The following is a 23,933-nucleotide window of genomic DNA, read 5'->3' on the forward strand; positions in this document are numbered from 1 at the left end:
ACAAAAGGGTTAACTAGTATTAAGTTATTAACCACCACACCAGCACAAAAGGTTAACAGCAGCACAAAGGAACTCCCAACGTTGCATTGCCAATTGAAACCATTATAAAGGATCTAGTCAAGTACTCAAGTCAGTAACCTAGACCATAATACCACTTTTTGGTGCTTCACTCTGGCGCAATACCCAGTTGAATCATTAAAACTTAAAAATTGATTATAAGCATTCTTAGTAAAACTAATATTTCTTTCAGTAAGAGAAACAAGAAACTGTGGTGGTTCTAAATACTATAAGCACTGAAGCATGGAACCTGTAAAAATGCACAACAGCCTTTTAGCAGTAATAAACCACCAGAAAGATGGTCATCCATAAAACAATTTACAAGTGTAGCTTTCAGTCATACAAAAAAAACTGGGGATATGATGAAATGGTACAATGAAGAATGATCATTCTGTAAATCTAAAACAGAGTTGTATATTTTACAGGAAAAATTGATTGAAAACTAAAAAACTCTGTGCTGCAGAATCAATAATAATATGTTAAAAACACAAAACATCAACAAGTTACAAAGAAATGTGACAAGATTCATCAGGTAATCACCATGTGAACTTCAGAAGACACCATTACATGCAAGGGTCTTAATAGAAGTTGGACAACAAATTATATCAAGCTTGAGTTGTCACATGTTGTCTGGCTGTGGGTTTGAGTAAGCTCTTACTGAAAATCATATAGGGTCAACTCCCAATTGAAAATATTTGAACCCTGCAATGTCTCATGGTAGATCAAAACCAAAGAGCTAACAAAATCTGAGTAGGCTCTTGCTGAGAATCCAATATGGTTAACTCCCACGTCAATGTCTCATGGTAGACCAGAAACCAAGAGAGTTAACACTATCTTCCTCTCTTGATACATGGTAGAGGTTTGTACTACTTGATCTCAGTATCTTAGTAATATGGCCGTTGATATACGTAAGGTCCGCTGCTCGGATACACATGACCTCCAGCACTACCACTCTGAGCACAAACAGCAAGCCACATAAAAATTAAGATGCAATAACACACACGTAAAGAGACACCCACACCCACCCAGAGAGAGAGAGAGAGAGAGACCTCATATGCAGCATAACGTGAGTAACCAGGAGCATAGGAATGTGGGAGCACGGATCCTGTAGTACAACACAATCAGAATAGAAAAGGCAGAGTGTAAAAAAGTCTCATGCTCCAGAAAATGGACAAAACTGCTTTAAATCAGGATGTTGGGGACACTCAAGATCTCACATCATTAAGACAACCCTTAGCAATTCAAGAGCGAAAAAACAAAATCCCGTAACATAATGTCCACCTAATTATCTGATGAGCTTACCTCCAACATAAGAAGTGGCACCTCTCCCTGGAGTACCATATCCAACATAAGTGGCACCTCTCCCTTGAGTACCATATCCATCAGCTCTATAGGCCAATGAAAACATTCATATCAGCTAAATAAATTTTGAAATTCAAATTATCAGTGTGAAACCTAAGGCAAAGTGGCTCACCTTCTTAACTCGTAATCGTGCAGATATCGCCCATGACTCACACTGGCAGGTCTTAGATAGCCAGCATGCGGTTCCTTGAATAGTTTATACACTGATCAGATCAATCAGAAGCTCACAACTGGGACGAAAAAAAAATATGTAATATGAAATAGAAAATAATTACCATATCAGCAACTGCACCATAAACATGATCCTGGTGACTCGACCCAGAAGTAGTGTAACCCCGTGCATATGGATCTGAATGCACAGCAGGAGTCCTGCCATACGAGTGTGCCTGCCTTCCCTGTCTAGAGTGAAAGCTCTTCGCTTGACTTCGAAGACCATTGGTTGGTCTACCACGCACATGGCCTACAGTGGACAAGAATATTATTTCTAAGCTTCCTAGACAACACAACCTATAAGGATGAACCAAAAAAGTGCAATAACTGATCGATATACAGAAACCAGAGTGCTAATACCGCGTGGTTTCTTTGATGGTCTTTCACTGGGACCGGAATTTCTGCTTTTCCCATTACACTTCCTACCTTGGGCAGGGTGTCCTTTTTCTCCAGAGGCAGCAGTAGCACCTTGACGTTCAACAATGCTGCCTTGGGGTTTCTTGCCCCCTCCAGCACTTCTCAACTCAATGGAAGCCTTACCCTTACCCTTACCCTTACCCTTACCCTTACCCTTACCTTTAGCCCCTTTAGAAACGGTACCATCTTTGGCCTTAGCTTTTCCATTTTCTTCTATCTTTTCACCATCCTTCTGAACCCTGTATCCACCTCGAGCAGACTTTCCAAGCCGACCCTTGTACTGAGGCTTTGCCAGGTTAGCTCTGACCTAAACAGAGAAAGAGCTACTCATGATGCTTCGAATTCTAGTTGGCAAGTATAACTAATCAGAACAGGAAAGAATTGAGCATAACTATGGAATTACTATCAAAATAAGTTAGAAAAAACTCAGGATATAAGAATGTGAAATAATACAATAATGATAATCTAACATATGTTTATCAAAAAGAGACTAACAGTTTATTATTCCTATCATTTTTATGGCATCTTTCCAATTTTATGGAAAGATCACAGAAGAATTGTCGAATAGCATGTCAAATAGTTCAACCATATGAAGCTTCAATTGTTCTCTCATACTGTAACATTTATCGCAAAATCTGACTGCAAATTAGATTTTCAAATGGGAATCTGCCTACGAAACTTTCAACTGCAATTAATTATCTACAATTGAAACATACAGTAACATAATCTAACATATGTTTATCAAAAAGAGACTAACAGTTTATTATTCCTATCATTTTTATGGCATCTTTCCAATTTTATGGAAAGATCACAGAAGAATTGTCGAATAGCATGTCAAATAGTTCAACCATATGAAGCTTCAATTTTTCTCTCATATTGTAACATTTATCGCAAAATCTGACTGCAAATTAGATTTTCAAATGGGAATCTGCCTACGAAACTTTCAACTGCAATTAATTATCTACAATTGAAACATACCGTAACATCGCCATCTTCAACTTGAGCATTGTTAATTCCAGCCACACAAGCTAGTGCGTTTTCTCGCGAGGTGAATGAAACAAACCCAAAGTCTTCCCTTCTTACATTAACAAGATCCCGAGATAGCTGGACTTTCTCAACTTGACCATATTGTTCGCACAACTGTTTTAACTTCCCTTCATTCCAAGAATCAGTAAGGCCTTCAACATAGACAGTCTTAACCTACAAGAAAACAAGGGAAATGTTGTTTTATGCATATAGTGCATCTCAGCTTCGCACTCTTCCAATAGTTGACAGGCTACCATATGCTAAGCGAATATTCATGGATCAAGTCTTTTCTTCTTTTAAATTAGCTAAAAGGTAAACAATTATGACTTGTGCGCTCCACATCCCACAGCTCATGCAGACTTACAACGATTCTAAATGGAAATAGATAAAAAAAAAAAAGCACTAGTCCTATAGAGCTAGATAATTGATCTTCATTTATGGGCAATGTGCATGTGTTCCTTGATAGTGACTTTGCATACGCATTCTTATTTTTCCCCTCATTCGTTAAAAGAGGAACTCATACCAGATTTCTATAATAAGCACCATCTGTTTAAATTTTTAGAGATTTTTTTTTTTGTTTTTTGAAGGGATAGACAAGTTTCCAACAGTTTATAATGGCAAAGGTGGGTTCATTTTTCATTTGATCAAATATATACAAATACAATTTATATTTTAGATTAAAGTATTTGAACGACAAAGAACTGTTATCTTTTTACATCATAAGGCAATGACTTCAACAACTCCATTGACCACTAAATAATAAGGCTACATTAAAGAAAAGACTTAAAAAGTAACTCAAAAAAGTTATATGCATCGCCAGATAACCAAACAAGGTAGAACTATTCCAAACCTGTGATAGAGCTTCCTCGCTCGGATGCATTGACGGCACAAAAGCGACTTTAGCACTTCTATTACGACCAAATACAGCATCTGGCTTTCTAAGCCGCTGAAATGCAGCCATTGCATCAGAGTGGGCACCAAATTCCATATAGGCAAACCCTCTAATCTTCCCTTCACTCTTCGGATCCTCAGGTAAAAAAATATCCTCAATTTGTTCAATTCCATAGCCTTTTAATGTCTCAAGTACCTTATAAAAAGGAAACAGTAATAAGAAAGGAGAATAAGAGCTGCACTTTTGCGGTAAAAAACAAATGTGAACAGCTGAAGCCTGAAGTCACAATATTACAGGCTCCACGAAAAAAGTTATAAAGCAAGTCACAAACTTCGAATCTCTACCTGCTCTTTGGTCCATGACTTGCATATGTTGCCCATATATATTGTATCACTGTCCTGACTGGCTGATATACCGGCATGCTTGCCCTTCACCTGACAAACATAAAGCCCAGATAATATATTAAGAAAGAACTCAAAACATGTCGAAGGCACCCGTCCAGAACAGCTGACCAGTTTATATAGGCTTCACTCCTATGGATAAATGGTTGATAAACATAATGAAAAAGTATAAATAATTGAAAATAAGTTGTACAACCTCTACTCCATCCTTCAATTCTGCCAAAACCTTCTTTGCTTGCTCACTAGTAGCAAAACTAATAAATGCATAGCCTTTGCTTTTACGCGTTATCGGATGTTTTACTATCCTTGCTGCCTTGATTTCACCAAATGCTCCAAATACTTTGATCAGGTCTTCTTCAACAGCCTTTCTATCTAACCCTCCAACAAAAATTTCAATGCCACTCTGTTTCTTCTTGTCCTTATGTGGTTCCATCTGCATGTACATGGAAAAATCGGCATTCTCATCCTCATTATCATAATCACTCCCACTCTCATTCCCCTCTTCTTCGCTATTCCCCACTTTCATTCTTTCCATCAACCACGCCCTTTATCTCATCTGAAACAAATAGTTCAAGATGGTTACTCAAAATTAATAATATATCACAATTTCAACATCTAAAAAATATATATATCCTGTTTGGAGAGTACCTTCTTCTTCCTCTGTCTCCATCTCTTCCACATTATCCTCCAATTCAACATCTTTTTCTTTACCTTCCGACGATATTTCAACTTCTTGTTTCTTCTCAGTTTCGACAATTTCGGTTTCTTCTACAGTTGCAGCTACTGTTTCTTCATCAGACATTTGTTTAGATTGTTGACCTCTTTTTTACCCTTTTCGAGGTGGCATTTACCGATAATAATAAACCTAATTATGAATGTCTACAGTTTCTTCACCAAGGAGTAGGGGTGGGTTGGGAAAAAAAGCTTTTGGGTCATTTAAGGATTTGAACCGCCGAACCCGTCAAATAAATGAGTTGGGTTAGGATCACACATGTTAACCCGTTACTAAATCCAATTAATTTTCGGGTTTAATCGGTCGGGTCATCAACTCGTGACCTGTATAACCTACTTTAAGATAAGTTTCATTATTTTTTAAAATCTCATTATCATAATAACCTAAAATAAACGACTAAAAATAAAAAGATTAGCCATCATATTGATTCTTTTGATAAATATATGTTTCGTTATTCAATTTTCATTGATATATAATTGGATTATGGATTGTTTTTGAGAATTAATATATATATATATTAATTCTCAAAAACAGATTGTGAAATATATATATATATACATATATTATGGATTGTTTTTGAGAATTAATATACTAATATATATATATATATATATAAATAAAATTGTGAAATACTAAATATTTTGCATACAGATAGATTGTCTATGAATCCGATCGGAAAATTATCTAAAATTAACCCACTGGCTTAGCATGTCACCCATTGGATAACCTGTTATATAGGCGGATTGGGTTTGGGTTTGACAAACTCGACACGATTAGTAATTGGGTTGGGTTTGGGTTTGCTCTCCTAACACGTGACTCGAATATGACACCGACCCATTACCACCCCTATCAAAAGAAAGAAAAAAAAATTCAACACTGGGCTTGGCCCATGGACCGACTTTGGGCTTGGGCTCTGCACGTGCGTATTTTCCTAGTCGGAGTGACACGTGGCACTGTACCAGGGCCCACGGGAGGGGAAAAACAGGCACCTGGACGAAAAAAGCTTTTTGCAGTCGATCTATAAAACAGCGTTTCATTCACAATTAATAGAAGAGAATGACTGAATGAGAATAAAAAAAATATATATAAAAATGGGAATAGTAGAAGTTTTAGTTATTTCGATTCTACTCGGATCCATAATAGCTCTTGTCTTGTTTTCCGATTACTTCCGTAAGAAAAAATCGATTGTTAAACCAGACACTGGAAATGAGGCGGTTCAGAAATCAAAGAAAGGTTCTCAGTTTAACTCAAAGAAAACTCACTTCAAACCTCACTCACACGGTTCTGATAAGGTTTGTTTGTTGATTTATGGATTAGTTAGTTAGTTAGTTAGTTAGTTAGAGATTGTGAAATTTAAATTGTTGATTTTTTTTTTTTTTTTTTTTGCAGGATCAAGTTAAGAGACATCATCCATTGGATGTAAATACATTGAAAGGACACGGTGATTCTGTCACTGCTCTTTCTTTCTCTTCTGATGCTTGTAATTTGGCTACAGGTATAAAAACAAATCTACACTTGAATAATGAGTCATTTTAATACATTTATACATTGTATTTTGATAAATTGTTTTCATAGGAATCAGATCCCACTTGGTTCGATTGTGATTTTTAAGTTACATTGACACGGATACAAATGTGGATACGTATCCGACACGGATTATTTTTGAAATATGGCACAGACATATTATTATAGTACTACTTGAGTAAAAGGCTTAGCTAAGAGCAAGGCCCAAAATATCGATATCGATGAATATATCGGTGTACCCAAAAACCGATATATATCGGATATATTGGAAATATCAGATATATCCATTTTTTTGTGACTAGTCAAAATTTTGTTTTGTATGTCGATATATCGGAAATATAGTCGATTATATCGGAAATATCGACAATATATCGTCAAAGTCAACAATATTTGGTCAAAGTCAACAATTTATATAGTATATATATCGTATATATCGGTTGATATATATCGTTATATTGGAAATTCCGATATATATCGAGATAAAAATGGTTCTATATTCGGTGGATATATATCGGAAATATCGATGTCGGTGTACCAAAATACCGATATATATCAGATATATCGGTGATATTTTGGTCCATGGCTAAGAGAACCGTAGACATGGTTTTATGAGTAGTAGTACGAATGCTTCTTCTTCTTCTAATGGTTTTATGAGTAGTAGTGGATACGTATCAGGTCTATAGTGTTGTTCTCAGCCAACCCCATGACTAAATACTTGCGTAGAAACACTCTCTTAAACCTCAATTTCTCCAACAGAAATGCCAAATGGTCTTCTAAAGTGCCTGAGCCCGGACAAGTTGAGTGAAGTGAGTCAGATCCATGTTACATAGAGTTTTTCTTATTTGTGGATATCAGGTTTTATGTTTGTCTACAGCTTGTGCAGATGGAGTGGTCAGAGTGTTTAAGTTGGATGATGCTTCAAGTAAAAGCTTTAAGTATGTATCGTTAACCACTTTTTTATTGCGATTGTTTTTTCAACGATGGTTCCTGAATTATTTTTTTATGAATGCACCATGTATGATGTATATGCAGGTTTCTAAGAATCAATTTACCAGCTGGTAGCCATCCGACAGCAATTTCCTTCTCTGATGAAAAAACATCTCTGGTTGTGGCTGCGCATGGCCTCTCTGGTTCTTCTTTATATATGTATGGAGAAGGAAATGCTAAAACTGACAATGAACCCAAGGAACAAACCAAGCTTCCTCTACCAGAAATCAAATGGGAACAGCACAAAGTCCATGACAAAAGGGCCATCCTTAACCTAGTTGGAACAACTGCAAGTTATGGAACTGCTGATGGAAGTACGATTATAGCTTCCTGTTCAGAAGGTACGGCTACTAGTACTACTCAACCATTATCAGCCCTTATCTTGCCACTCCAAAATAAAAGAAAATAAAACTTGATTCAACTTAATAATGAGATCAATTTTTGAAATATTATGTTAGTATTCTTTATGTATGCTAGTTGCAACTGTACAGCATTTTGTTTTTCTCAGTATTGGGACTAGCAGTCTAGTGGAAGTATATGAACAATAAAATGGAGACATTCTCTCTTTTAAATTTTCAAAATAGGTTTTTTTTTAAAGGGGTAAGGCATGTCTGATACAGGCAATGCAAATGCTTTTAGCTTATTTTTCAAACTTAAAAAAATTCTATAACATATATGGAACATTTACAGCGCATATGATGTTTAACATACTGCAGATTGGGCATTGCAAATTTTGTAGTGGATATTCATTTGAATTTTTACTCTCAAGACAATACTGGGCCCTTAGCAAAAGCCCAAAAGTGGCCTTTCAACTTTATCATTAGAAAATTGAAAGTCATACCCAACTTCAGAAATGGAGAACACAGCCCACAGAATCAAAGATTATTGTAAAATAACATAAGGGTTGGCTTTTTCCTTTTCTCGGAGAACACGTAGGAAATAAAGACTTTTAATAGTTTATTAAATGACCATTAATGAGTAAATGATCATATTAAAATTTAAGGGGTATGTAAGGACAGACTCTGAAATATGATTGGGCTCACAGAAATGTGAGAATAAAAAGTCTAAAATTAGGCCTAGTGGGCTCAACAGACTCTAGAAATACACCAAAAGGTATATAAGGCTTTACATCAATGAGGCCCCCTATAGGGTGAGGCCCTCACCAGCTGCTTCACCAGCCTATAGGGTGAGCCAGCCCTGGTGAACAGTAAATTGCTGAACCATTTATATCTGTGGGAAATGTACATGTACACATCATGCGTTTTTAATTTTCTGCTTGTTACAGAATCTATTTATTGCGATTTCGAAAGACGATTACGATATATGCACATAGACATCCACTGCACATATACTTTTGGTTGCTAAATGTGCTGCTACAAGCATGTAATGTCAAGGATCTTCTACTCTGTAATAGATTATGATGGATTTTCCTGTTCTTTTTAAGTTATTTATTAATTTATGCAACTTTCTATTCACTTTTTGTGCATTAATCCTTTTTATTGGATGTTTAGTGTTTGAAACACCACTAGTGCGGTGGTGGGTAGATGAAGATACTGGATTCTCGAGCCTTATAGTAAACCTCGTACTTCCTTAATAGATTGGGAGCCTGTGTCTTGGGACTCCTCCTCACACATATTCCTGCTTATATTATCAATTGCCGGCATTAGTGTATTACTCTTGATGTGAATTTACTTCAAATTATTCACGCATTTGCCTCCTCCTTTTCTGTTATTTTATTTTTAGCAGTGGTGTTGGTGTATCTGTAATCTAGTTTAGGTGGGTAATTTCGGGTGGATAGGGGCTATGGGTCTTTGGACTTTAGTCTCTTCGTAATGTCTTAAGGTTGGTGTAATCTTTTTGGTTACATGAATAAATACATTTTATATTTCAACAAGAAAAATCATTTTATGCTTGACTTGTAGTGTGCAGATTTTGATTCCATATGTGCTCATTTTTCTGTCTACTATGTCTCAGGTACTGATATTATTCTTTTGCATGGAAAAAGCGGGAAGATCTTGGGGAATGTGGACACAAATCAGCTCAAAAACCACATGGCCACAGTCTCCCGAAACGGCCGTTTCCTTGCGGCTGCAGCTTTCACTGCAGATGTGAAGGTGTGTTTTCTCTTAAATGTTTGTCTGCACATCCACAATAATAAGACAAAACAAAACAATCGTTTCATGTTTATACATGACGAATACAACTTGAGGCACACTTGCACATGCAATCATGCAGTTTTTTTTATTTGTTCTTCCTTGGAGCCAGCAAGCATCCTTGTGCACAATAGGATGGATCTGCATAGATAGTGCAATTCATTAGAGGAATAATCAGATAAAAGAGAAAGGGCAGAAACGAAGGTGTTCATCAACTGGCCAAGTGGTCAAAGGTGTAGCAGACTAAGAGAGTCGATTAAAACGAATTGGTCCGTTGCCCCATGGGCTTTTGGGAAAAAAGAGAGGAAAATTAGAGTGGACTTTTACTGAGGTAGTTAATATGCTTATAAAATATGGGTTCAAGGAAACTGATTGGAGGAAGATGGTTTTTTGAGTCAACCTAGATGATTATGGATATGACTGGTTTCTTTCTATTTTGAAGGTTAAATGCTTAAATGAACTGATTGTTAGTGAAAAGAGAACAAAGGGGGAGGGTGGGAGCCCAGATAAAAATGAGTGATGGCGGGATGGGAATTTACATCCCTTTTTTTCATTAGTAGTGCGGTTTTTGGTCACACAAACTGAACTTAGCTTTCAGCACTTCCCTTTTGTGCACAGTCCTGAAACAACACATTAGGAATTTTACACTTTGAGGCTTATTTGTAAATCTTCGGAGTTGATGTACTTGGTGCTATTTTTTTTCTCAACTGACAGTGGGGCTCTGCCTTGGTTCTTATATAATTTGGTAGGTATGGGAAATAGTATATTCCAAGGATGGTTCTGTTAAGGAGGTTACAAAAGCCATGCAACTTAAGGGGCACAAGGTTAGATCCATATTTTAAACAAGATGATTTTTCTTAATGTGCATGTCTCAGTATATCTTTTGCTATAGTTTTAAAGCATGGTGTGTTTTACTGGATGCACAGCGTGTGAAGTTTTAATAGCTCCTTATTTATGCGTTGTGTTCTGAACTTATCAACATAATGTATTGAATCAGAAAATGACCATAAAATAATGTGTTTATACCTATGTTAGATGGACACGCCATATTTTGAAAAAATATCGTGTCGGATACGTATCCACTTATCCGTGTCGGACACATATGGGACATATATTACATGTGATTTACCTCAATTTTCAATATTTTGCCGTGTCAGAGACTTCCTATCAGTGTTGGATACAGACACACCTATCCGTGGGAATGTAACTTACGTTTATACACTAAAAATCATAACAGTATATGTATTCTTCTTCTTCTTCAATAATCTGTAAGAACCTGAGTATTAGGGTAATGTATGTTTTGTGACCATAAGGTTTTCTTATTTGCCTCAAATGAGTCATTTATCAGTTTAATGCGTAGAACCAAATTACTATTGGCCTCTGATTTTTGGTTTCACTAGTTCAGATATTGGTGTTCATTTCATTGACTTCTGAAGTTCTAATATTTTTTCTCCTGCAACTCTTTGCTATCCAAAGTTGTAGTTGTCAACCCCAAAACAATATTGTTTATGGAGTATTCTAAACTGCTTCTCTTATTCCGTTGTCTTGCTTTAATGCTCAGAGTGCAGTGACTTGGTTATGCTTTACTCCAAGTTCAGAGCAAATTATTACAGCGTCCAAGGATGGTTCTATAAGGATTTGGAACATTAATGGTATGCCAGTTTCCATTGTTTCTTTCTGTTACTATTTTATTCATTCAAATATGGATCTGAGCTAAGGTCTTTTTTTTTTTTTGAATGTTACTCTCTGTTCCCTTGTAATCTTTTATTTGTTGTGCAAGAGTAACTGCTATTCAAGCTTCTTCTTGAAATTGAAGCAAATATTAAGCTAAGTCATAATGTGAAGTTACTATAATATTAATTCTTTCATAATAACATTTATCAGCAGCAGTTTTACTTTGTAATGTCCAATTATCTCTGACAAGGTATAATCTAGCCATTGCAAGTACCACAACAGTCTAAACGGTGTATCCTGCCATTACCTTCCTCCACCTGAGGCAAGAATATTCACTTTACTTTCTTTGAAATAGTAACCTTAGGAGTGTTTTGAGGGATTCTTTGGAGTTATACACCACACAATTTTTTTTTTTGGTAAAAAAAAGGTAGTAGATGCTAAAATCTCATGCATGGACCCTAGCCCAATTCTCTCTCCCCATCCTTTGGCACGTATATTTTCAAAATGGAAAGATTACTATTAAGGGTTATGTTATATATCTTTTATATGTTAGCTGTGCTCTGTCTTTTGGAGTAAGAGCATCTCCAATAGGGGGAGTAAACCGTATAGAGTGTAAAGTTTACACCCCAAGTGTCAAAAAATCCTTTCCAGTGGTGGTGGTATACCATAGGTAATAGACTATTAGTTGATAGAGGGGCTGGGGAATTCCCCATCTTGCGACACTCAAACACACGTCCGAATAAAAAATATTTTGAATGTCACTTGGAGTGATGTTTCAACCACACACGAACCAAACTCAGAAACAGAGAGATATGCAAAGAATGGCAGCGTTTCTTTGTCTCTCGACACCACCTACTTCAGCTTTTTAGGACTCAAGGATTTTTCCAGAAAAGAGAAAGCATAGGAAGTGTGTTTCGGTCTACTGGACTGTTCAGCTTTCAATTGCTCAATCTTCAATCCCATAGCATTCTGCGCCACTCCTTTTCCCTTCTCCGACAATTCCTCCAACAACCCATTAAACAAATCCAACACTTCTTTCACTGCTTCTCTAGCAACTTCTGACTCTTCATCGAAATAAACGGTCTCTTTCGACTCCATGGCTGACTCTATCTCTTCTCTAGCTTCTGCAAATTTCAGATTAATTTCACCTATTTCTTTACTCCAATCAACACTTGGGTCTGATTCTCCACAAAATTTCCTCAAACTTTGACTGTTTATGAAATGGGGTTTTGGATTTGAGGTGAATGAGTGGAAATTTGTTATGTGGTTGGTGAATTTTATTGGGTTTGTGTTCGAAATGGATTTTGAGAGGAATGAAGAATTGTGTATTGTTGATTGATGTAGTCTGTCTCAAAATTGAGAATTGCATGATTGAAAATTTTGTTTTTGATGAATTTTGATTTTTTTTTTTTTTTTGCAAACAAGAGAAACGTTACTCCAAGAAACACATTAAAAGTGGGACACCACTTAAAGTGACGTTTCAATCTATTAATCTCTCAAACGTCCCTCCGGCCAATGTCCGTCTTTTGGAATACACATTTCTTAATTTTCCCCATTGGAAACTACCAAGTGTGTATATTTTGCTTGAATATAACAGAGTGGAGTGGGGGTGTAAAATCCTAGTGGCACCTATGTGGAGCCTATGTGGGAGTGTAAAATTACACCTCCCATTGGAGATGCCCTAAGGAGGCTATTATTTTATGAGTTACGCATATCTTATTTTCGTCACTGATATACATTTTTTTTCGTTTTGGAAGTTCGATACCAACTTGACGAGGACCCAAAGACTTTGAAGGTGTTTCCAATTCCGCTATGTGATTCGAAGGGATCTCCTATGCACTATGATCGCCTTAGTATTTCACCTGATGGAAAAGTATTAGCAGCCACCCATGGTTCAACACTGCAATGGTTATGTGCGGAAACTGGAAAAGTTTTGGATACTGCAGATAAAGCACATGAGGGTAAGCATGGCTTTAGCTATACCGTTTTACATACTGCAGATAGATGGCTTTTCGCATTTTATATTTCAATAATTTGTTTGCGCTTTGCGAAGCATGATATGTAGCTGTAAACCTGTAAATACGCACTTAAGAATAGTAGGTATATTGAGTGACTTTTATTGAGCTTTTGAAAATCCAACACAGCCTTCTGGTTCAAACTCCATTACGGGTAAAGTTTCTCAACACATTTGTTTTCCCTGGGGCTAGTTCAGATGCCATCCATGTTTTGACCATCATAGCAGCCAAAGGTTAACTTTTGAAAATTTGCAAAACTTGTATGACTTATCTTTATCGTTTTGAGAGCCAAAATCTACTGGCCTCCAGAAAGTTGAATTTGATGTTTAATCTGGTCTTGCAAATACTCATATTGATTTCAAACAATAGGGAAACCTGTACACTACATATATGCCAAGAACATGCTCTTTTATCTACCCAATTGTAACTTTTAGTGCATAATATGGTGTTACTATTAAGTATCCACAAAAGACAAATAAAAGAAAAAAAATAAAGTTTTGGGTTTGTCATTTGAGTCACGATGGTTCCTCAATTGTCTCACTCTGAGATATATGGTGTGCCTTCCCTTGCTTCAGGGTTTGCACTTTGCACCTTGACTATATTTTTGGAGGACACAGATATTCAGTGCAACTGTTGTAATGATCTCCATATTCTCGTGCAGGTGAGATTACAGGCATTGCTTGGGCATCAAGGAGTATACCTTTGGGTAAGTTATTAATATTGTTTTGGGGTATACATCTTGCTTTTGGATCCTATAGATTATTTACACATACCACTTTTAGAACCTATAATGCCTTTGAAACTTTGATTGGGTCTCGTAAGAGTCTATCTCAAAGACTGCTTAAATGGTGTAGGCCTATTATAATCTAAAAGCATTTATGCCTCCATATGTGGTTAAAAACCAGCCCAAATGGGGGTACCCTATTGAAGGTTTTATCTAGTGCGTATTGAAGGTTTTATCTATATTGAACTTCTGGTCAGATACCACTCTGAGACCACCCTAGGAGATCTTGCATGCAATCTGCAAATCAGATTATTATAGCTCTTGAAGTTCATTCACTTACCATATAGATTTATTCTTTGTCATTTCCATGCTGGTTCTCAATCCTGGTATTTTGTCCATTTCAGTGATATGTTGTTTGTAAAGCAACATTCCATTTTGATTTGTACCATGAAAATCATTAGGACACCAGTTTTGTGGACCAGAACCAGTCTTTAGTGCTCAGTTGGGCACTACCCAGTTATACCTTTTCTTTTCTTTCTTTGCGAAGGAAAAAAAAAAGGTTTTTGTTCATCTCTTCTGCTATTTTACCTCAAATTTGATCCTAACATGTTTACATTATCCCATAGGAGGAGCACTTGCTATGGTCTTAGCAACATCTAGTGTTGACAAGAAAGTGAAGCTGTGGGTGGCTCCAGTCATTCATCCATCATAGTATCATATTTTCTTTGGAAGTATCTTCTTACTCAGATCCTTGGATTTTGCTCTAAATTCTCAAGTTGGTATTCTCCTTTTCCGATACTGGGACTATGGGCTCTACTTATGACACAACCAAAACGTAGATGTGGAGGGCAGAAAGATCTTACTTTTCAGCCGCCTGGTTAGGTCCATCCAAATACTTTAGAACTACTGAAATTTTCATGACAAATGTGGATTTTGATCCCTCGTTAGAGATAGTACACACAGAACGGGCTCTACTGATTTACTGAATCTCTTCTAGGGCAGGTATGCCTGTATTATCCCAGTTTTATAAATTTCAGATATCATGTCACGAAAACATTTAGTTTGAAATGTCTGGTATGACTTACCGTAGAGTGGAGTTATAAGATTTATAAATAGGTCTGTATGAGGTCATGGACCTGTTCGTTCAAGCATACATGTTATTTGGCAAGCGACTCTTCATTTTGTGCGTTCTGAGCAATTTAGGATTGTCGTACGGTAATAATGACACTATGTCAGGTCAAAATCTCCATTGAAAGATAATAGTTGCTCAGTTTGATCGTAGTGCAGCGGAATAAGTGTGCTTATCTTTATGAGATATGAGTTTATAATCTCATTCTTTGCATATATTGCGAAGCTGTATCATTATCATATGAAGTTATGCATTACCCCTAACAGGCTAACACATCGGTTCTGAATTTCTGATCAAATAAAATGGTGGTGAAGAGTTCAAACCTGTGGACATAGGAAATATGATGCAACTATGAATTGTACTGACTAGGGAGTTACTGTGTGCACAACAGAATAGTCATCATATGCTCGTGTTAATTCAGTATAGAGTCCTAATGGTTTAATGTTTATTAACAAATATGATTGCGTGCCATGTCAGAATTTGCATTTGATGCTGTTGAATCCAAGGTTGCTATAAGCAACTTAAACAAGGGCTTTTACCCAATTAAACAATTTACCCTCCTGCTATCTGTCGTCGTATTTTCATTCCACTTGCATATGTGTCACATTTTGCACATGCTGCCTAATCAAAACATATTAATACGAACAATACTCATACCTTCAAGTGGGTACCAGCTTGTGAATTTGTGATACACTAGTAATAAACTTGTCAAATTTCTAACTTGTCCGTATAGTATGAGTGTGACTAATTTAGCTTATCAAAAATCATAATTTTCAAATTCGCAATATTAATCATGACTACTAATACAACTATTTAATAGGTCATAATCACCCTTTGAAATCATCATTTATATATATATATATATATGCAATGTAATGATACCAAGTTACCAACACTATTACCTGAAAAATAACTCCACTGAGCCGGGGCTTACACGAATTTCATATAATACTGTTGATTAATCTGAATGAAGTTTTAATCATTTTAGCTCTAGGAATGCTGGGACACGCACTGGCAATCAATTATGTGGACTGTAAAGCATGGATACCAAAATAGACAGTAAATTATAGATTGCTTGCATATATAGGATTAGTTTACTTGGTTCTCAAATTTAAGCGGAACAAAAGATCGTTATTAATGGACGAGTGCAATCACCATTCTATATTGTTATCATTATATACAACTTGATTTAAGATACTTTGACGTAATTAGTGAGATAAAGTAGCAATTACAAGGAATAATCTAGAGTCAAGGTGAAATGAAAGAATAATAAGACTAGTTACAATAATATATAAGTACGAAAAATAGTAGTAATGATTTTAGTTCGTTGGGAAGTGAAAGATTGGTATCAACTGAATGATTTAAAAGGAAATGAAAGAACGTGAGAGTGGAAATGAGATTCACTCACCATAACAACCCCCACCAACATCCGCCAATCGAGTTCTGTTGTTACTGAAGATCCCAACTACTCCTCTGTCTTGGAATGAGTATCCCGTTAATTGCCAAGTGTCGTCCACGCATTACTTAAGCCAGTGACAACAAAGCATGGTGAAATTGTCACGAATATTTTTTACTGAAAAATCATAGCATGGCACGTTAGGCACTCAAGTAATCAAGTACATATTTGTTTGTTTGTTTATCTTGTTTTGTTTTTCTAAAAGCATTCCCGATATCAGGTGAGTTTGAGGGGAAATAGTAAAACAATGGTCCAATATGGTCCAATCCAAGGTGACTATAGAAGTAGCTCTTCACTGGTAACAATGAGAGTAGTAGTTGCTATCGAAATTGTCACTGAATTGTGAACTTCGGATGAAATATTTTATTCTGTCTTGTGTGTTTTTTCGTTTTGTAAACTTCAGATGGAATCTTTTGGACAGGATCTTTCATTCTGTCTTATGTGTTTTTTCAACTTTTTTTTTTTTTTTTTCTTTCAAACGGGATGTTTCATTCCGTCCGATGTATTTTTTTTTTATATTTTTTCGTTTTTTATATTCAAATAGAATAAAAACATTACGTCCGAGTTTTAAAGTCACATTTACATTGACCAACTTCTAGTAGCTTCTCACTATGAAAGTTATTGTGAGGTAAAATAGTCTCTATATGACGCCTATGTAGAAGTAATAAGTTGTTGCTTGCATTGGAAATGTTCTAATTATAAAAGAGTTGCCATTACAAAATAGAAAACCCAACTTACTTTGTCCAAGCTTGCCTTTTGCCTTTTGCTCGTTATATGAACTATATCTTATATAAGCTCCAAATTAACTCCATCACCAAAAGTGAATTTATAAGATGAATTGGGGGCTGATTTTTTGTGAAGATAGTTTTCTCATAATAGAGAATCTTTCTATAAAAAATCACCCAAACGAAAATATTTAACCTTGCCAAAAATTGTTTTGAAATTCGAAAAATCTGGACTGTTAGATAATTTTATAATATTGTAAGCAAAATTTGATACGTCTAGACATTTTCAAATATACTATTTTTTTTTTCTAAAGATGATCTATATTGTTGGGAGAATATCGCCATGGAAAATCAGCTTCTAATCTATTGTTTTTTTTTCTGTGGAGTTTTTTTAGAGTTCGTATAAATAGAGTTCATATAACGGGCCGGGAGTTCTAATCTAATAAGCAATTAGTACCTTACTTCTAAATAAAGATAGCTTCTTGTTTCACATTTTTTTTCTATAAAACTTTTTACCAGCAATATGATACGAATGATCCTAAATTTAATTCCCAAATTAATATACGAAAAGACTTGGACATAATTATCTTTTGAGAAAAATAATTTGTGTTGACAAAAACGATACAGTCATACATTAAAATCTTGATAAAAGTAGATACTCTGAAAAAAGTAAAAAACAGTCGCTTTATATCTTTCTGTACAATTCTCCCCTCCTCCCTTTACACCCTTTCGTTATAGTATCCTGTATCCCTACCATTAGTCAAGGCTCAAAGAGTCAAGATCACTAGCGAGGTACACTACCTTTTGTGAAGAAAGTTACCAAACTATGTTAATTGGGAATTCACTAAAAAATGTGGTCCACGAAGAAAAAATGTCAGGATTGATGACGAGGTAAGGTCATCCATTGTCCCCAATGCTATAAGAGACCTACGTTTCGTGATGTAGGCAAAGCGTAGTACACTATATGTTGTATGTATTAAAAGTAGACAAAACACAATCGAATATCAAGATACTCTTAGATTAGGTTTTCCAAGATGGTGATTAGTACTTCGTAGTAGTGTGGTCCACTGGTCCCATTGTACAGGACAGACTATTCTACTCTACTATGCGTGATGTTTCAAACATGAATCATGCTTATTTGTTTTTCTTCTTATTTAGCCTCTTTGATTGCTTGCTAAAGAGGTTGTTTTGCTTCATAAACTGTACTTGAGAATTGAGATTAGGCTTCATGAATTGTATCAAGCAGTGCTTGCTTGGCTGCTTGCCATCGGAAACTCTTCCACCAAGAACTTTACCTAGAAGAGAAAATAGTTTTTTCTTTTTTCTTTTTCTTTTTTTTCGATAATGACAGAGAATAGTCTAGTAACTAGTGAGCTATTCGATTTGTTGATGATATCAGAGTTCAAGTAATCCATTTGCAACATTAACATAAAGATACACAGAGATGACTATATGATATGATTCACTTAATTGTTAACTGTTTGGTCCATCCTAAAATTGCGATGGAACAATACTGTGGTTTTTTATTTGGCTTCTGTAAAAGAAACATTAATGAGGAATAGCACCGGTAAGAGAATGAATTTTTTTCAGCCCAACTTAAAAATGATGAACTAGTCCATTGCTGCTGTCGTATGGATGTAAACGTCACTCTTAAGACACCATGCCTGCATATATGGGTCAGATCATCTTAAATATTTGTGTATGGTGAGTTTTTAATGCGCTGACTCGGTGAAGAATTCTTCGTCAGATGCTTGCAAATTGCAATCAGTTAAGTATATACTTCAATAAATAGTACAAAATATCACGCTATGCCAATATATCGATCACTGAAATCTCAGCATATATCATCGATATATCTCTCTTTGTAGATATTTAACACATGGTGATATGTAAAAATCATCAATATCTATGCGATATTGTAATGTTGATATTTTTACGATATTTTCAAGAGAAATATGAAAAAATAAAATATTGAATGTAGTGAATCTTCAAAGATAATTAATTCAAAAGAAAAGATTATACGAGAGGAAGAGGTGAGAAAAAATTTGCATTTATTCATTGGAAAATAAAGCAAAAACTTAGCAAAAATATACATCATTCTATCAAAAAAAACCAAACCAAAACTTGTATCCCATTTTCAAATTGTCATTTCAGCTCCTACTATACATTGTCATTTCAAGCACATGATTTACATATTATTACTATTATAGAAAAATATGGGATCGAGTGAACAGTAAATTATACGTCTGCTCTAGTGGCATTTTCATAATTTTTTAATTGTTTTTCGTCTTTTTAGGGGCAAAACTGTAATTGCACAATTTCAAATTTTGTTTTCTATCAAATGCATCGGCGTGGTGCTGAGAAAAAGGTTTGCCCATAAGAGTTAAGTAGTAAATTCACTTTTATAGTAAATTTTAAAAAATAATAAAAATAAATAGTAATGGGGCTCAACCACGTTGAGATTGTTCCACGTGCCTAGGCTGATATATATATATATTTTTTTTTTTTGATAAAACCTTCATACATTATATTAAAATAGGTAAAATATCCCTAGGACAGTACAAATAAAACTGTTTCGAACCATCAGAACTAGCCCACTCTGCTAGCTTTATAGCCCAATTATTCCCTGTTACAGAAGTGTACCTAAACGAAAATTCTATCATATCTGTCAGCTTCATGTTCATCTCTTCTCTGGCCCGGCTATTATGATCCCTATTTGAGCTCCTTGATGGATTAGTTATGATTTTGATCACTTGTTGATCAGTTCCTTCAAAGATCGCATTCACCACTCTTTTTTGTCTGACGAGATCAACCGCAAATTCTACGGCAAGAAGGCTAGCTTCAGTGTGAGAGAGGGACCGCATGTGTTGGGTTGCAGCGGCAACACACACTCCATTCCAGTCTCTTATAATTGCTGCAGAGACAGTAGAGAGCTTAGATTTCATAAACAAACCATAGTAGTTCACTTTGAACTGACCAAAAGGAGGAGCAATCCATTCCCCCTCACTTTCAGAAAGTTCCATCTGTTGTGAAAAGATAGCCAAGGGGCTATCCACGATGAATCCATTCACCTTGTCGGCTAAAGCCTTGGCAAGAACTTGTTCATGGTTAGGTCGAACAAACCTAAACCGACAATCATTTCTATGCCACCAAAGGTGGTACAACAAAGCAAAAGCATATAGGGAAACATTCTCAGAAGGACTATCTCTGCCTTGAAAAAAGTTAAACCATCTTTGAGACATAAAAGCTCCACTCTCCACTCTGAGCCCTAGCCAAGAAGAAAACCAAAGTCTTTTGCTCCAAGTGCATTCAAAGAACAAATGATCCAAATTTTCCGGTCGATCATTGCAAAAAATGCACAAATTCTCTACATTGATGTGATGTTCCACCAAAGCACTACCAGTGGGCAGTAATTTTTTTGCCAGTTTCCATAAGAAAAGTTTCACTCTTGCTGGAATTTTGAGCTTCCATATTCCCATCAAATCCTTATTTTGTAGATTAGTTGAGCATTGACCTTCTGACATGTTTAGAGAGCAAATAAAATCATAGGCAGACTTTACTGTAAAATTTCCATTTGGAGCCGGATTCCACAACAGCTTATCATAAGAAGATGGACGAGCTTGCACACTCTTGATAGAATTAAGAACCATAGGAGGAACCAGAGAAGAGAGGCGCACACAATTCTCAAGAGCCATCAGGATTTATAAAATCATCCACTGTACTACTTATAAACGGCATGGGCACGTTAGCCGAATAAACTGTTTATATGTTATGCGGTTCTACTTTGCATAATTTCGTGACACGTGTTTATTTGAGCCGTTTTTTTTTTTTTTTTTTCCCATCAGGGGGAAAAAAAAGTATGAGAGAGAGAGCATATTGATCATATTATTGTAGCAACTGAAATATTTTTTATAAAAAAAAAATTAATCAGATTATAAAGTTGTGAAGCAAAAACAGAGGGATATGGATAGATGGAAGGGTGAGAGAAAGAAAAAAAAAATAGCAATGATATATGATTTCAATATGTATAGTCTATAAACCATCTCAAAAAAGGCAATGTAAAATAAAACATTAATACGTATTCGTCCATAATATAACTTGATTACTAAAAGATAACTTGAGAGAGAGCGTAAAAGAAGAGAGAGATAGGCGTTTCCGTTTTTGTATAAGAGAGAGAGAGAGAAGAGAGAGAGAGAGTAAAAGATGAGAGAGACAGAGGCGATGTGGGAACTATGTGCCAGAAACTATTCACTGTCCACAAAACTTCAGCTGGTGATTGGTGGAGTGGCTGTCCGAAAATACTATTTTACTGTCCAAAAAAACTGTTAAATTGTCTGAAAATAGTTTTGACCAATAGAAAAGTGTTGTTTAATCGGACTCAAAATAAATTACTATCATTAAATCATTAATTGCTTTATCAGGTTTCATAAAATTAACTTCTCTTTCATTCTAAAAGTCAATTTCTCTTTCTATGTATTGTAAAATATCATGGATAGTTTCACTTTATAAAGTTATAATGAATTTATTGCAATATATCATGATAAATCAAATATATTTACAATTGAAAATGCCCATCTCATATCTTCAATAATATCATATCCTTTTGCAAACTCTCAATAATAATAACAATATATTGCGATATTTTGTACTATGCTATGCTTAAATATAGGTACTAGAATATCATCCTAATTCATGAAAGAACTGTGAAGCCTGTACTGTTATAATGCCCAAAAAAATTAGTATGTTGGTCTTTTTTCTGGTAAAGATATGTGGACATGTGGGTTCAATAAGAATTTGCCACATGTCCATATAAATTAACTATAGCTAAACTAGAGTTTTGGCTTTAATAGGAAACTAAATATATTCTTGCTGTCCTATTGGGTTTTAGGATATAAAGGGGGAAAAAAGAATAAAAATAATTATGAAAAAATAAAACAACAAAGAAAAGCATTGAATGCTAAAATTCATACCATTTTCAAACTTCTTTAGTTCGTCAAAAGTGAGAATTACTCTTGAATAGATTATCGATTAAATTGGTTGTTTGGAGATTTATTTTTATTGGGTGATCTTGGACACACCCATAAAAACACTCTTGTACCCCAACTTTAAAATAATTAAATAAAATTATTTTATACATATATTTATATATATATATATATATATATATATATATATATATATATATATATTAAGTGTACCCAAGACAAACCAAGTCAATTACTTATTCTCATTTCTTTCAACAAAAAAAAATGCCCTTGAATTCTTCTCCAATAATTTACCTCACTCTCTAGCAACATTTGTCTCACCAATAAACATGAACATGAATCAACTATACTAAAGTAATAAGGATGAAGAAACAAACAAAAAAAATCAAAATTGAAGAAAAAAAAATTAAATTTTGACGAACGGGAGAACTCAAAAAATTATTATATTTTGAATTACTACAATGGACAAGTACAAATATTTGCGTTTTTTGTTCAGCCTAAATCTCAATCAACAACTAATGATTTTGAATTCTGAAGTGCAAGATTACAAGGTCGGTGTGTGTGTGTGTGTGTGTGTGTTTTTTTTTTTTTTTGCCTCTATTGGAAATACCCCAAATACCGCTGAGAATATATCCAAGATCTCTAGCTTATCCAGACATAGAAGGTTCGTGAATAGTTTTATGGGTGTGTCCAAAGATCACTATTTTTATTTTAAGTCACTTAAATTACTTATAGTATTTTGAAATTTAATTTCTATCAAAAAGAAAAGATGGAAGACGAATGGAGGTATTAGAAGAATTAAATTACCTTAATTGATTAAGTTTTGATTGGCAATTATAATTGACATTTTTTTACTAACCTTTCCTAAATTATAGGAATCTGATAACTAAATCTCCTACACTCTACTTAACCTTGATTAGAATCTTGTAATATATCGGAATATCTCATTTGACCCACACACCCACATACAAAAAGACCAACATACTAAATTTTATGTTATAATGCATGCTCAATTGAAAAATGGTGCCTAATAAGAGAGAAGAATGGGTTTGTTCTCCCAGTTTTGATCTCCATAATTGTAGCCACACGTATGAAATTGGAATAATGTGCTTCATCTGATGACATGATCAAATCTTTCTCAAAGAAATCTGAATGAAAATGAATAATGTGTTTCTTATAAAAGCTACAATTAGTTGAATTTGATACTTTCAGGTAAATATTATTTTTTGTCTTTTAGTAAACATTAGGGAAAAGGGAAATAATCTATATATGGCAACATTTCTGATTTCTCAAGTATCAACGAACTTAATAAGGGTTTGTGCAGAATTTTCATCCGTAGAAGTTAGTTTATGATCATTAAATAATTGTACTGTATAATGCATGAGTGGTAATTATGACTTATGACAGATCAAACCCTCAAACAGTACCTGTGAATTGAACCCTTGCACATTTGCACGTAATTT

General features: G+C 35.1%; 2 protein-coding genes across 2 annotated transcripts; one reads left to right on the forward strand and one right to left on the reverse strand.

Moving 5' to 3' along the window:
- Positions 1-425: 425 nt before the first annotated feature.
- On the reverse strand, positions 426-5,328 carry LOC147514048 (uncharacterized). Its single transcript, XM_086597449.1, has 11 exons — positions 5,014-5,328; positions 4,562-4,921; positions 4,309-4,398; positions 3,923-4,159; positions 3,025-3,246; positions 1,990-2,353; positions 1,695-1,879; positions 1,532-1,605; positions 1,360-1,445; positions 1,107-1,162; positions 426-1,010 (listed from the first exon to the last, which is right to left on the reverse strand). Exons 2-11 carry the CDS (start codon positions 4,898-4,900, stop codon positions 942-944), a joined length of 1,722 nt encoding a protein of 573 aa, XP_086453575.1. The 5' UTR covers positions 4,901-4,921; positions 5,014-5,328; the 3' UTR covers positions 426-941.
- A 730-nt stretch (positions 5,329-6,058) lies between these two features.
- On the forward strand, positions 6,059-15,323 carry LOC147514049 (Transducin/WD40 repeat-like superfamily protein). The gene is made up of 10 exons (XM_086597451.1): positions 6,059-6,390; positions 6,488-6,593; positions 7,497-7,557; positions 7,655-7,950; positions 9,584-9,723; positions 10,512-10,586; positions 11,324-11,414; positions 13,194-13,397; positions 14,113-14,157; positions 14,802-15,323. Exons 1-10 carry the CDS (start codon positions 6,163-6,165, stop codon positions 14,885-14,887), a joined length of 1,332 nt encoding a protein of 443 aa, XP_086453577.1. The 5' UTR covers positions 6,059-6,162; the 3' UTR covers positions 14,888-15,323.
- Positions 15,324-23,933: the final 8,610 nt, after the last annotated feature.

The sequence above is a fragment of the Coptis chinensis genome, chromosome 3 (genome assembly GCF_015680905.1).
Source record: "Coptis chinensis isolate HL-2020 chromosome 3, ASM1568090v1, whole genome shotgun sequence".
NCBI lineage: Eukaryota > Viridiplantae > Streptophyta > Magnoliopsida > Ranunculales > Ranunculaceae > Coptis > Coptis chinensis.